A 15,606-nucleotide genomic window follows, 5' to 3' on the forward strand; every position below is an offset into this window, starting at 1 on the left:
AAAAGTGACCACAGCAAATTAAAATGAAATCATTAAATAGAAAGTTGAAAAATCTAAGAATTATAAAATTTGTTTCTGAAAAATTTGTTTCAAGGGACTGACCAATAAAGATATGGGAGTGACCTCTTTAATTTGCATATTCCTTCACTGTACACCTGGAACAGTTATAATTTCAGTATACAGAAAATTTAATCATTCTCCCAACCTATTAAACATTTCCCATTGCACAATTTACCACAATATAAAAAAAATAGTTTGTTTGTCCCCTGCACATAAACAGCTCTCCATGTTTATCTAAACATTAGAAGTAACTGCACTGTGACCGACCCTTATTCTGGCCACCTTGAATTCAACAGTATAGGTATAGAAGCGTGACAGCTAAAGCAAAGAGAACAGCCGATTCACTTCATTGTAAATGGTGATGTTGAAAAGAGGTTTACGTTCCTCTACACAAAGAAGAACATTAGCTATATTGTTGGATGTAAATCACTCAGCTTGTACTAACCTATTCTTTTCAAAGTTCTACCCATTTAATTGTGCCATCCTTTTCCCATATGAAACGAACACATCCCACCTTTTAGGATAACATTTCATTAACTAGTTGACTAGCTTTTACTTAATTTCATTTTTATTTAATTTACACTTTTTTTTTCACCGAACAATCTAAATTCTGTTCAAATATAATCAAACGGTATATTTTTCAATTGATCAAATCATCTGAAAATATCCGTCGGTCTTTCATGAATATTTGAGAATCACTCTCTCAAATATTATTTAATATTTATATCTTTAAAATAAATTATATTTATATTTCCTGAATGGTAGCAGCTTTTGAGGGATTTCATTAACCTTTTGACCTTTCACAAAATAAAACCTACAAGTTGTTTTCATCTTTTTTTATAATTTTTGTTCAAGTATTGTGGCCAATAGGAAATTATGTTCCTTCCATCCAAAATTAACAAAATAATTGTAGAAAAACACATAAATATGAGAAAAATGAGACACCAGAATATGAAAAATGGTGCTCAAAAAAATAGATATAACATCAAGACATAATAACAGACTTATCTTGTCTGAAATCTAACATTTATCTACTGAATGAATATTAAATATAATTTTCAATATAATTCAGTTATGAAGAAAAATAGTGTGGTTACCTGACAATTTTACAAACTTGGCAAAATTTTTATTTTGTTTCACTGGTTTCTATGGTGAATGAATAATTCAATTTGTCTAAAGCTGTTCACATCATAGAGGCACGAGATGAACAAGACATACATGTTACAGATATGGTCGCTAAAAACTTTTTTTTCAAAATAAATGCATTTTCGCGAGTTTCCAGTGAAATATTAATATTAATATTAATAAGAATTAGTTGAGCTGAATTATTTGAACTTGAAGTATTTTTTTTAAATAATATTCTTTTGATAATCTGTGTCAGAAATGTATTTTAAATAAATAGTTGAGAGATAATAAGTGTAGGTCTTTGTCTGACTCTTAAGTTAATTACTTTAAGTAATTAACAGGTGATGATTGGCCGTGACAGTTATATTGAATAATCATAACTTGTGAATTTTGTGAGAAAAAAAAGACAACACATACCTGATACAATCTGCACATACCCTGCAAACAGCGCTAGAGTTTTATGAGTATTCGTGTGACAGAATAAACTGATCAGCGAAAGAAGTGATCCCAATACACACATTATACAGCCACCTCCAAAAAGTACCACTGCAGCCTGCCACACGCCAACGGGCAGGGTCATCAAATCAAACCTACCTCCACCAAATATGTGACAAACGATACCTTCCCTGGGATCGTGTAAACAGTAACTATATAAACCGAAACTGGCCAAGTTCAAGCCATCGGGTTTTAAAAACCATGTCGGAGCCACGAAGCTGACACAGCAAGCCGCAGCTAAGGCCAACGACATAAGGGTCCAGAATACTGCGAGCGGTGTCATTGTCAGAGTCAACATCGCAAAATCCACGTCAGCGCAAGGCAAAACTTTTCTGTAGCTTATTTCCAAAAAGGAGCAACTTGATGATACGCTACATCACGGTAGTTACACACAGTCGTGAATGATGAACCCTCTCTTCGAATAACGATTATGCTTCGTAGTGACGGCGTCCTCTTGCGACCCTTTCAAAGTTCAGACGAAATTGTTACCGCGGCCTGGTCAAATATTGTTAGTGTACGCAGAGAAAACACGCAAGGCCGCCACTCCTATCCTAGTACAATGTGTATGTGTTACTTTTTAAATTTTTTACATAAAAATACTATTGAGTTCTCGAGTAGACACTTGTAGTTGAGCGATTCCGTTGCCGGAGGGCGCAAATCCATAGTGTGACGAAAATCCTCCGAGCGACGATACAAAAGTCACAGAGATCGTTGGGGCTACGATATCATTATCATCAGTGCAATTCCGTTGAACAACTCTATGGGAGCTAATTGGAAATAAACGCAAAATATGGTTGGTAAATCCTCGCTTTCACACCACTTGGCTATGTTTCACGCACCATGTAAGTCCCACTCTACCATACGATGAGTGAAGCACCTGCCGGCAACGTTGTGAGTAGATACGCTCACTCCCGCTGTACGACTATGAATGAAGTGCACATTTTATTTTTACCCGCCATGCATCGCGTAATTGACAAGTCTCGCAAACTCTCGCGAGTTGGTGTGTATCGTGAGAATAACCGAACTTTAACCCCTTGACTGAAGTCTTTCTCGTTCTCAAGTGCTTTTCTATCACTGTTTCTTCGCAAAAAAGTATATCTTTATTACAGTTTGTTTACGCTGAGAAGTCAGTTTTTAACAGTGTGTGATGTAAAGACCCCGGAACAGTCGAAACGAGATCGCGAGAAAATCCAGTATGGCGACTTCCGCGATCGTTCACTTCCTTCGTGATTTTTTTCATTGAATAGTCTTGTTTATTTCGCAAAATATGGATATTTTTCCAGTGTAGATCCGACAAACTTACTGGGGATTCGATCCAGTGGAGATGCCGTTCTTCAAAAGAAAGTCTGGTAAGTGCATTTCTTTGTGCATACATAACTGTACGTAACAACATTGACGTCCTTTCAAATCGTTATGCCTGAATCGCCGATAATTACAATGCAAGGTCAATCGGTTACCCCAAATAAAAATAACTTATTGTACAAACCATGTTGTCCTAGACTGTACAATGAATGAAAATCAAGTTGAGATGACAAGACGGTAATTATGAATGTGGGGGTGTGTGAACAGCACTAAAATTGGTGATTGATACATTGTTACATGCAAGAGGGGCGTTATTAATAACTGTGACATACATCTGAGTAAGGTGAACACTAAATGTGGGGCACTGTTAATGCCTCGGCCAAATTCCTAGAATGGATGTTAGTACACTGTAGGTTGATACAAGATCCAATTCAGGGGTGCCTGCCAATCATGTTGCTCTATCTGGTTACTGCACCCCACATTTTTTTTAGGAAGCTTTGAACCAGATACAGATATATTTTTTTGCCAAAACTTAACAACCACCCACGGTTACTAGAAGAACGGTGAGGAAACTCTCTCACTTTGTTTGTTAGAATGCGTGTCTTGGTAAACATTTAAAAAGGGAATTAGCATACTGTTGACGTTGCGGCCATCTTCATTCCATCGATTGGGGTTTTCTATTATGTTTTTTTCAAAACTAATTTTACCGATTTATACAACATTGTCAGGATTTAGTAAGAATATGAACACTGAAATAAAAAATATATATTCATATTAAAGATATTCTATCTGGTAGTAAAATAAAATGAAACTGGCATTGTTTGAACTATCGTAGTGTAAAAGACTTATGAAACTTTCGGAGATGCATTTTTGGAGTACAAATCTTCGTTTGTTGGCCATCAGTAGACGCCAGACTTACGATCGCCCTACTGAAACGATGAAATTTTTTTACATTAACGTAGTATTCAACTCACAGAAATGAGAACGATGTAAACTATAAATATTAATTTAACATTGCGTTGTACTAAAATATAATTTAGTTTTTAGCAATTTTTCCAAATTGTTATGACAAAGGCAGCCAAAACGGCTGACGTTGCTAACCTCAACAAAAAAACGTTATTGTCTAAAGTTACGATTGAAACAAGTTATGATAATCGTAACACAACATTAAAATACCCAAACAATAACGTAGTAACAAGTACTGATATTTCAGAACATTCGCAGACAGGGTTTTGGGGAACAAAATGCCATGTTCAATTTCAAATCACAGACGACAAATCTGTCAACAAAACAAACTCTCGGTATTTTCATTTTTTTGAGAACAACAAAACCTCAAGTATCACATTCGCACGGAAGTTGGTGATGCTTCTACGTTGATCTTTCGGCTTAATGAGCTTTATTTCTTCAATTTAGTGGACACACATGGAAATGAACAGGGATACACATGTAAAAATATAAACGATGATATCATAGTGGTTGGACTAGAATCAAAGTGAAGTCAATGGATAATTAGTATATCTGAAGTTTCCTAACCGTTCTTCTAGTAACCGTGAACCACCATAGCATAGACTCAGTTCCAGTCTCTGGGTTTCTGAACTAGTGTTACTCTGCTACAAGAGACTGGGGAAACTTGGACATACTCTTGTCTGTCAATCATCTGAAAATGTGAGAATAAACGATTTTACCGTAACTAAGTTTTCACCAATAAGGTGTTTGATTTATTCTTGTGGAAGTAGAGTGCCATCATTTTAGTGCAAAGTAATTCATAGCTACTCATAGTATATACAATGTATATATTCAGTATACTCATTGATATTTTGATTCCCAAACCAAGATCATCTTTCAATTTTAACAGTACAGCTGCAAAGTTTCTCCAGTATGTGTCCCACAGCATGACTTATTGAGTAGCAGTGTACACATGCAAACTGAAATATGCAACAGAACATAGACTAGAAATAGTGAGGTTTCACAAGTCATGAGATGCAGTTGAGCTGGACATTGTTATTATCTGCACACTTTGATCTACTTCATGTGTTGAACAAATTTCTATGATTACTTACTCTGTCGGACACTAGAGGATACAAGGACAGGCAACGGTGGTCATTTATTTGATGTAATGTCTCTTGGGTTTCAAATGTGATTTAAAACATTCAATGTACAAATATTCTACGACAAATTGCATCACACATGCACAAAATCTGTGAAAATATTAATTAGGTTTTCTGACTGACAAATTTAAAAACAGTCTACCTTAGCACTATTCTCTATGGAACTACTTGAATGTACATACCTATGTATATCCATGCTCTCTAACCCCAACCCCTTAACCCTAATTCGTATTGTACATACCTATGTATATCCATGCTCTCTAACCCCAACCCCTTAACCCTAATTCGTATTGTACATACCTATGTATATCCATGCTCTCTAACCCCAACCCCTTAACCCTAATTCATATTGTACATACCTATGTATATCCATGCTCTCTAACCCCAACCCCTTAACCCTAATTCGTATTGTACATACCTATGTATATCCATGCTCTCTAACCCCAACCCCTTAACCCTAATTCGTATTGTACATACCTATGTATATCCATGCTCTCTAACCCCAACCCCTTAACCCTAATTCGTATTGTACATACCTATGTATATCCATGCTCTCTAACCCCAACCCCTTAACCCTAATTCGTATTGTACATACCTATGTATATCCATGCTCTCTAACCCCAACCCCTTAACCCTAATTCGTATTGTACATACCTATGTATATCCATGCTCTCTAACCCCAACCCCTTAACCCTAATTCGTATTGTACATACCTATGTATATCCATGCTCTCTAACCCCAACCCCTTAACCCTAATTCGTATTGTACATACCTATGTATATCCATGCTCTCTAACCCCAACCCCTTAACCCTAATTCGTATTGTACATACCTATGTATATCCATGCTCTCTAACCCCAACCCCTTAACCCTAATTCGTATTGTACATACCTATGTATATCCATGCTCTCTAACCCCAACCCCTTAACCCTAATTCGTATTGTACATACCTATGTATATCCATGCTCTCTAACCCCAACCCCTTAACCCTAATTCATATTGTACATACCTATGTATATCCATGCTCTCTAACCCCAACCCCTTAACCCTAATTCGTATTGTACATACCTATGTATATCCATGCTCTCTAACCCCAACCCCTTAACCCTAATTCATATTGTACATACCTATGTATATCCATGCTCTCTAACCCCAACCCCTTAACCCTAATTCGTATTGTACATACCTATGTATATCCATGCTCTCTAACCCCAACCCCTTAACCCTAATTCGTATTGTACATACCTATGTATATCCATGCTCTCTAACCCCAACCCCTTAACCCTAATTCATATTGTACATACCTATGTATATCCATGCTCTCTAACCCCAACCCCTTAACCCTAATTCGTATTGTACATACCTATGTATATCCATGCTCTCTAACCCCAACCCCTTAACCCTAATTCGTATTGTACATACCTATGTATATCCATGCTCTCTAACCCCAACCCCTTAACCCTAATTCATATTGTACATACCTATGTATATCCATGCTCTCTAACCCCAACCCCTTAACCCTAATTCGTATTGTACATACCTATGTATATCCATGCTCTCTAACCCCAACCCCTTAACCCTAATTCGTATTGTACATACCTATGTATATCCATGCTCTCTAACCCCAACCCCTTAACCCTAATTCGTATTGTACATACCTATGTATATCCATGCTCTCTAACCCCAACCCCTTAACCCTAATTCGTATTGTACATACCTATGTATATCCATGCTCTCTAACCCCAACCCCTTAACCCTAATTCGTATTGTACATACCTATGTATATCCATGCTCTCTAACCCCAACCCCTTAACCCTAATTCGTATTGTACATACCTATGTATATCCATGCTCTCTAACCCCAACCCCTTAACCCTAATTCGTATTGTACATACCTATGTATATCCATGCTCTCTAACCCCAACCCCTTAACCCTAATTCATATTGTACATACCTATGTATATCCATGCTCTCTAACCCCAACCCCTTAACCCTAATTCGTATTGTACATACCTATGTATATCCATGCTCTCTAACCCCAACCCCTTAACCCTAATTCGTATTGTACATACCTATGTATATCCATGCTCTCTAACCCCAACCCCTTAACCCTAATTCGTATTGTACATACCTATGTATATCCATGCTCTCTAACCCCAACCCCTTAACCCTAATTCGTATTGTACATACCTATGTATATCCATGCTCTCTAACCCCAACCCCTTAACCCTAATTCGTATTGTACATACCTATGTATATCCATGCTCTCTAACCCCAACCCCTTAACCCTAATTCGTATTGTACATACCTATGTATATCCATGCTCTCTAACCCCAACCCCTTAACCCTAATTCGTATTGTACATACCTATGTATATCCATGCTCTCTTACCCCAACCCCTTAACCCTAATTCGTATTGTACATACCTATGTATATCCATGCTCTCTAACCCCAACCCCTTAACCCTAATTCGTATTGTACATACCTATGTATATCCATGCTCTCTAACCCCAACCCCTTAACCCTAATTCGTATTGTACATACCTATGTATATCCATGCTCTCTAACCCCAACCCCTTAACCCTAATTCGTATTGTACATACCTATGTATATCCATGCTCTCTAACCCCAACCCTTTAACCCTAATTCGTATTGTACATACCTATGTATATCCATGCTCTCTAACCCCAACCCCTTAACCCTAATTCGTATTGTACATACCTATGTATATCCATGCTCTCTAACCCCAACCCCTTAACCCTAATTCGTATTGTACATACCTATGTATATCCATGCTCTCTAACCCCAACCCCTTAACCCTAATTCGTATTGTACATACCTATGTATATCCATGCTCTCTAACCCCAACCCCTTAACCCTAATTCGTATTGTACATACCTATGTATATCCATGCTCTCTAACCCCAACCCTTTAACCCTAATTCGTATTGTACATACCTATGTATATCCATGCTCTCTAACCCCAACCCCTTAACCCTAATTCGTATTGTACATACCTATGTATATCCATGCTCTCTAACCCCAACCCCTTAACCCTAATTCGTATTGTACATACCTATGTATATCCATGCTCTCTAACCCCAACCCCTTAACCCTAATTCGTATTGTACATACCTATGTATATCCATGCTCTCTAACCCCAACCCCTTAACCCTAATTCGTATTGTACATACCTATGTATATCCATGCTCTCTAACCCCAACCCCTTAACCCTAATTCGTATTGTACATACCTATGTATATCCATGCTCTCTAACCCCAACCCCTTAACCCTAATTCGTATTGTACATACCTATGTATATCCATGCTCTCTAACCCCAACCCTTTAACCCTAATTCGTATTGTACATACCTATGTATATCCATGCTCTCTAACCCCAACCCCTTAACCCTAATTCGTATTGTACATACCTATGTATATCCATGCTCTCTAACCCCAACCCCTTAACCCTAATTCGTATTGTACATACCTATGTATATCCATGCTCTCTAACCCCAACCCCTTAACCCTAATTCGTATTGTACATACCTATGTATATCCATGCTCTCTAACCCCAACCCCTTAACCCTAATTCGTATTGTACATACCTATGTATATCCATGCTCTCTAACCCCAACCCTTTAACCCTAATTCGTATTGTACATACCTATGTATATCCATGCTCTCTAACCCCAACCCCTTAACCCTAATTCGTATTGTACATACCTATGTATATCCATGCTCTCTAACCCCAACCCCTTAACCCTAATTCGTATTGTACATACCTATGTATATCCATGCTCTCTAACCCCAACCCCTTAACCCTAATTCGTATTGTACATACCTATGTATATCCATGCTCTCTAACCCCAACCCCTTAACCCTAATTCGTATTGTACATACCTATGTATATCCATGCTCTCTAACCCCAACCCCTTAACCCTAATTCGTATTGTACATACCTATGTATATCCATGCTCTCTAACCCCAACCCCTTAACCCTAATTCGTATTGTACATACCTATGTATATCCATGCTCTCTAACCCCAACCCCTTAACCCTAATTCGTATTGTACATACCTATGTATATCCATGCTCTCTAACCCCAACCCCTTAACCCTAATTCGTATTGTACATACCTATGTATATCCATGCTCTCTAACCCCAACCCCTTAACCCTAATTCGTATTGTATAAACCTAATGCATGACTAACATGGTGGCCTATGACAAAACTACTACAATTCCTATTCTACACCAGTGTTGGGAATAAAAACCTATTTTTAGTATGAAAAACTAATTTACATCAGCAGTATTACAGTACAGTACAGACTGAACGTAACTTAACATTTAGCTTGTGTTCAACTGACTTATATATAGTATACAATGTACCGGTACATGTAACTTGCTTTTAAGATGATCATATATCCCAAACCACTAAATATATCTAGTTGTACAGTAATCTAAATATGTCTCATTGTAGTAACTTTGGTAAATACATCAAAGTATAAGTTGAAATTATTTAAGACACACTTTGTTTTATGGAAAGGAAAAGCCAGCTTAGTGAGTTAAGCTTGGTCTATACTGTCTGTCATTTTGATGTCATAATGTCTTAGTACATAGAAAGTGAAGGATACAGCATTGTCTATCTTATTAATAATTTGAAACACTAGAATTCATTTTATGCTGCAGTGATGTGAAAATGACCTGACTTGTTATACCTAGTCAAAGATGTTACAGTTTTTGGCTCAACGGACCATAGGTCCACTGAGCTTATGGGATGGTTTTCTGTCCTGTGTCTGTCGTCCGTCCGTCTATCTATCTATCTATCTATCTATCAAGTACATTATGGTGCATATAATGACGGTTAATTAATATTGTCATTTTGGTTATGATCATTTGTAGAGAAAACAAACGATGGCTCTGTCAAGCAAGGCAATAACAAGAATAAACACCCTGTAAAGAATACACCCCCATCCAGCAATACACCATCACCAGTGCACCATCCCAGTAATTCACAACACATGGCCAATGGCATACAAAGTAGAGTTATATCGGATGGTGCTGACATTAGCAGTGTTGGTGCTCGACCTAAGGTTCCATTATTACGAGATAGAAGTAAACAAGAAACTTCAGTTGGAGACCTGGGAATAGGTAAGATATGATGATGTTCTTCTGGACAGTTAGTTTCAGCATTCATGATAAATTTCATTGACAATGTTATAAATTAAATCAATATACGTATGTAAAAATGAGAATTTTAGACCTTATAACTACTAGTATGATTTACCATTGAAACAAAACCTACAATATGTGAATAACAGCTGTGTCTGTTGTCAAAATAAGGCATACATGTATTTTAGTATATACTAACTGTAAGTTTTTTCCATGTGAACTTCTGAAAGAGCAAATATAGCGCACATTTAATAGTGGAAATACTTTTAAATTAATACTTTTGCATAAAGCTTTGCAAATCTGAATCTGTCTTAAGGTGGTTTTCTGTCATTAAAATTTATCACTGGATTTTCTTGACTTTTACTATATATTTTGATTTTAATGATGTTAATTACACAATCCAAATAAAAGGTATGGTCACCAAACTACTATTTGCACAAAAAATGTGTCAAACACCCATGAAAATTGTGATTTTTTAACCATTTCTTATTGGTTTCTATGGTTAAAAAAGTTACGTCAAACTTTTGTTTGGATACATCATATGTGATTATGAAATTGGTACTTGGATAAGTTGTCTTGGACACGTTGTCTTGGATAATTGTGAAATTATGGTGAATACTATTTATTTTATAGAAATGCTAGTGATGCTCCAACATAGTTTCTATTGAAATAGTTCCAATAGTTCCCATTTTTGTATGTTTTCAAACAGTTTTTCTCCAAAAAATTATTTCCTACTCAGTGAAATATTCCAAAAGTCAATGACTTGTGTCTAAATCAACAACTACATGGTTGTAAAATTTTTGAAATGAATATGTTAATGTATGTCAAATATTAATGAAGAATCTTAAACTAGTTTAATCTTGTTTTGTAATTGTTTTGTTAACAGGGTATGAAAGTCCAACAAGGTCATCAGTGCAGAAATCTAAATCACGATTATCTAAACCATTACAAGAAGTGCTTTATGACAGCCATGGTGCATTGCCCTATTTGATTCAGTTTATGAGTGCACAAGGATGCCCACAATTGGTACAATTTTGGTTGTCAGCGGAAAGCTTTGGGTCAGCTACATGGACAAAACTACGTGCAGAGTCATTGCATTCTGTTAGTAAAAGTACTGTTAGTAATAGCAGTGATGTTAAAGTACAGCAACTGGAATCGATTTTAAGCAATAAACATAAGGAACATGCAGCGAGTGAAAAAAATGTGGGAAATTCACATGATAGTGAAACCACTGAACAGAATTCAACAGACCCAGGATCGGGCACAGAATTAGCACAGAAATTGAGGGAATCATCACTTTCTGGATGCACAGACAGTAGTACATCATGTAACAGTGATACTAACCATAATTTAAATAAAGACATTATTAGTTCAGTCTCATGTGAGGATAAATCAGCGGCAAAACTAAAGAAAGGTCAGTATATTGTGTTTACAGTGTGTAAACAAATTATGAATTATTATACTGGATGAATGTTGTGCAAGAGTACAGGATAATGTCAGGTAAATGTTTATGTATGAAGGCACAAACTGCCATACAGTATTTGTATTTCCTGTATATGCTTCTCTGTTGATATGTGTGAAGTTTGCAGTGTTTGCCACTAATATCAGAGTCAATGATCTATAGGGCCTGCAAGTTGAAAGATTTGTTGGCCATGCTTGAAGTGTTGATGCTCCCCCAAATATATGAACACAAAATAGAGATCTATCTATCTATCTAAAAAACTTATATAGCGCCAGTATCCAAAACTAAGTTTTGTTCAAAGGCGCTGAAAGCGAACCCTACAGTTATTCCACACTGTAGGCTTTGCTGAACAATAAGGTCTTAAGTCTCTTCTTGAATATATTGACATCAGTAACTTCATGAAGATCAAGTGGAAGGTCATTCCAGAGTTTTGGAGGTGCATATGAGAAGGCACGTCCACCATATGTTTTCTGTCTGTAGTTAGTGTTATGGAGAAGCTTCTTATTGGAAGAACGAAGACAAGCGACTGGGTGTGTACGCATGAAGTAGATCAAGAATGTAGTTTGGAGCAAGTCCATTCAGAGCTTTGAATGTCAACAGAATAAGTTTGTAGTCAATCCTATAACGAACAGGTAGCCAATGTAACTTCTGTAGAACTGGAGATGTGTGATCATATTTTCTAGTGCGGGTGATGATTCTTGCAGCAGTGTTTTGAGCATGTTGAAGAAGATTGATGCCATTGTCCGGCAGTCCAAATAATAATGAATTCCCATAATCAAGCTTAGCAGATAGAACAGCATGAATTAATGTCTGGCATTAATGCGACCGATGCGACGAAGATGGTTGTAGATGAATCTGCAAGTAATCTTGATGTGAGTGTTGAACATACGAGTATTGTCAAAAGTAACTCCCATGTTACGAGCAGATGTGACTGGTGCAATTGAACTGGTACGAATGAGCAGTACTTCAGTCTTAGAGTCGTTGAGTTGGAGCTTGTTTTGCATCATCCAGTGTTTAATATCAAGCTCACAAGCCTCAATTGAGGCTACAGCCGAGATGGAGTCCTTGCGAGTGAAAGCGAGATAGAGCTGGTTGTCATCTGAATACTGGTGAAAGTCTAAGTTGTGTTGACGAATGAGTTTACCCAAGGGGGAAATATAGATGGTGAACAGAATAGGGCCAAGTACAGAGCCTTGTGGTACCCCAAAGTGAAGCTGAGATGGCTCACCAGTGACACTTGAAACTGAAACTGATTGACATCGATGTTGAAGATACGATTCAAACCACTGGAGAGCCATATCAGTAACACCAAGATTGGACAGTCTGTTGAGCAGAATATTGTGATCGATGGTGTCAAATGCAGCTGATACATCCAGGAGACAGAGTAATACGTAGTTACCGGAGTCAATGAAAGAACAAATGTATATGCTTCTCTGTTGAGATAGATAGATGCAAGTTGAGGTAATGTGTAATTATGTCGACTTGCAGAGTAATTTGTCACAATGAATTCTGTCATCCTGAACATTAATTTTATTTTTAAAGTCAACAGACTTGAGGAGCTGGCTTGTCAGGCCAGCATGTTCTTAAACTTGTCAGCATTTTGGTAAATTTCTAAGCTCCAAACCCAGGTGTCTGCCCTAATTTTGATTGCTGGAAGTTTGCTCTCCTAAACAATTACAGCCATCAATAGTTTTAATAAATTTCTGTTGAATTGTGATAGCATCTTTAAGCAACTGTTTGTTGTGTTGATACAAACTATCATATGTTCATAGTTTCTGTTGACATAAGCAACATGGCAATAGCATAGTAACACCCAATACGAGTACAGTGCTCATTTCGCTCTCGCTTTTACTAATCTATCATACTTTATATCAATTGATTGCTTATCATAAACAGCTGCACAGTATTTTCTGTCTGGAAAATGATGACATTTTATCACTCGCTTATTGAAACACCAACCATTCACCCAAACACTGAATTTAAAGTTAAAATCCCACAGACATGAAGCCTGGCGCACACGAGAGCTATCAGCTCAGGCAAAATTCATTCGTGGCTGTTTGCTTAAGCTTTGCACAAGATTTTAGTCACCCGTGGCGAAATGGTGAATATCTGCTGAGTTTGATAACTTTCGCCATGAGTGGCAGAATGCTTTCCGTGTGCGGTGAAATGAAAGCTATCTGCTTACGCGTACTCGTAAGTGCGCATGCGTCGCGAATGTTTACATAACAACAAAATGGCTGCGCCCACGGACTCTGAATTTGTGAATGATGCTCTCTTAGAAGAGAGTCTTGTTGATATTTGGCCGGATTATCCTTGTTTGTATGATGTAAGGTCAAAGAATTTCAAGAATATGGATAAGAGGGACCATGCTGTGTCTGAAATTGCAGTAGGCTTATTGGCCCTGCCTTCTCATAACCCATGACCTTGTCCATCTCCTGCTATATGCCGCTCTCATTTTGTTATGTAAACATTCGCGACGCATGCGCATTTACGAGTACGCGTAAGCAGATAGCTTTCATTTCACCGCACACAGAAAGCATTCTGCCACTCGTGGCGAAATTTATCAAACATGGTAGATATTCACCGTATCGCCCCGAGTGACTAAAATCTTGCGTAAAGTTGCACGCACACGGAAGATATTTGCTTAAGCAAACAGCCACGAATGAATTTTGCCTGAGCTGATAGCTCTCGTGTGCGCCACAGGCTTAAAGGCCACCCTTGGTGAGCTGACTACTGACTATGACTTTTATACTAAAAAGCAATTGTCTAAAAATGAACATTGACAATGTCCAAATCTGGACCCTATATTTGTTCAATCAAAACAAATACGTAATCAATACCCATCAGAGATGGCGAACCACATATTCTGCTTCTAAGACCCCTCCTCCCCAGGATTAGCAAGAGGAACCCCCATTTTAATGCAAGACCCGTTCGTAAAAATGACACAAAAAATATATTGTCATCAGATATCATTGCACGCAAATTATGTATTGTTTATATTGCTTTCTTATATATCACAGCAATAGAATCGGATGCAGTCAACATTTTCACTCGATATCTGGGCCAGGATGCACCTAACCCGATTGGAATCCCGGATGATCTCAGATTAGAAGTAATCCGTAAGTTATTGACTTTTATACTGTGTAGTCGGACTGTATTTTGTTATTATTCAACAATTCTGTCTTGATCACCTGCTACCTCCACACTGATGAGGTGTGCATGAAACTTCCAAAGAGGTACATTTTTTGTACAAGAATAAAAAAGCTGAAGACCATTTCAATTTCAAGACATTTCTTATAATGATGAATAGCCTGTGGCAATTGAAGCACAATTTGAGGACTTCCGGTCAAACAACTGGACCATTGTGATCACAATTCGACGTAGTTACAGGCTCTGGTCATTTCTTGTACACTTTGATTATTTCTGAGCAACTGGCTGTGTACACCAACGGCCATATATTAAGCAATCAATGACTCTACTTACGTTGGGTTTTATTCTAATTTAGACTGGACTAGACCAGCTCTAGTGTTAATAGTACTTGATATGTTATATGGGTATGTACCAAAAGTACTCTAATTTAGGCTTCATTTTTGGCACATTTCAAAATTGAAGAGAATCAAATTTATGTTTTTGGTTGTCATTCAAAATACAATGTTTACAGTGACTAGAATGAATGCCTCAGTCATTAATGGGTAAACACCTCAGCAATGTCCTTTACTCAAACAACTAATAGATTAATTTTTGCTTTCAGGTAAAATATGCATGGAGGATGGACAGGTTGACCCTAATTGTTTTGTACCTGTGCAACATTTTGTACAGAAACATATTCAAGAAAAGTAAGTAAAGTATCCTCTTCATTGTTGAGTGAATGCACTCAGAAATAAA

The 15,606-nt window shown here is 37.3% G+C and overlaps 2 protein-coding genes across 2 annotated transcripts in view; one reads left to right on the forward strand and one right to left on the reverse strand.

Moving 5' to 3' along the window:
- LOC144352010 (LHFPL tetraspan subfamily member 6 protein-like) overlaps positions 1 to 1,978 on the reverse strand; it is a 93,224-nt gene extending 91,246 nt beyond the window's left edge. Inside the window, exon 1 of the mRNA XM_078009318.2 lies at positions 1,603 to 1,978. Within this exon, the coding sequence (XP_077865444.1) occupies positions 1,603 to 1,978 (376 nt within the window). The remainder of the gene's footprint in view (positions 1 to 1,602) is intronic.
- Positions 1,979 to 2,977: 999 nt separating this feature from the next.
- The window catches only part of LOC102807612 (A-kinase anchor protein 10, mitochondrial-like), a 37,149-nt gene continuing 24,520 nt past the window's right edge, over positions 2,978 to 15,606 (forward strand). Inside the window, exons 1-5 of the mRNA XM_085491600.1 lie at positions 2,978 to 3,029; positions 9,990 to 10,238; positions 11,146 to 11,673; positions 14,742 to 14,840; positions 15,473 to 15,557. Coding sequence (XP_085347726.1) covers positions 3,005 to 3,029; positions 9,990 to 10,238; positions 11,146 to 11,673; positions 14,742 to 14,840; positions 15,473 to 15,557 — 986 coding nt within the window. The 5' untranslated portion in view covers positions 2,978 to 3,004. The remainder of the gene's footprint in view (positions 3,030 to 9,989; positions 10,239 to 11,145; positions 11,674 to 14,741; positions 14,841 to 15,472; positions 15,558 to 15,606) is intronic.

Source organism: Saccoglossus kowalevskii, chromosome 16 (assembly GCF_978046115.1).
Source record: "Saccoglossus kowalevskii chromosome 16, keSacKowa6.1, whole genome shotgun sequence".
Lineage (NCBI taxonomy): Eukaryota > Metazoa > Hemichordata > Enteropneusta > Harrimaniidae > Saccoglossus > Saccoglossus kowalevskii.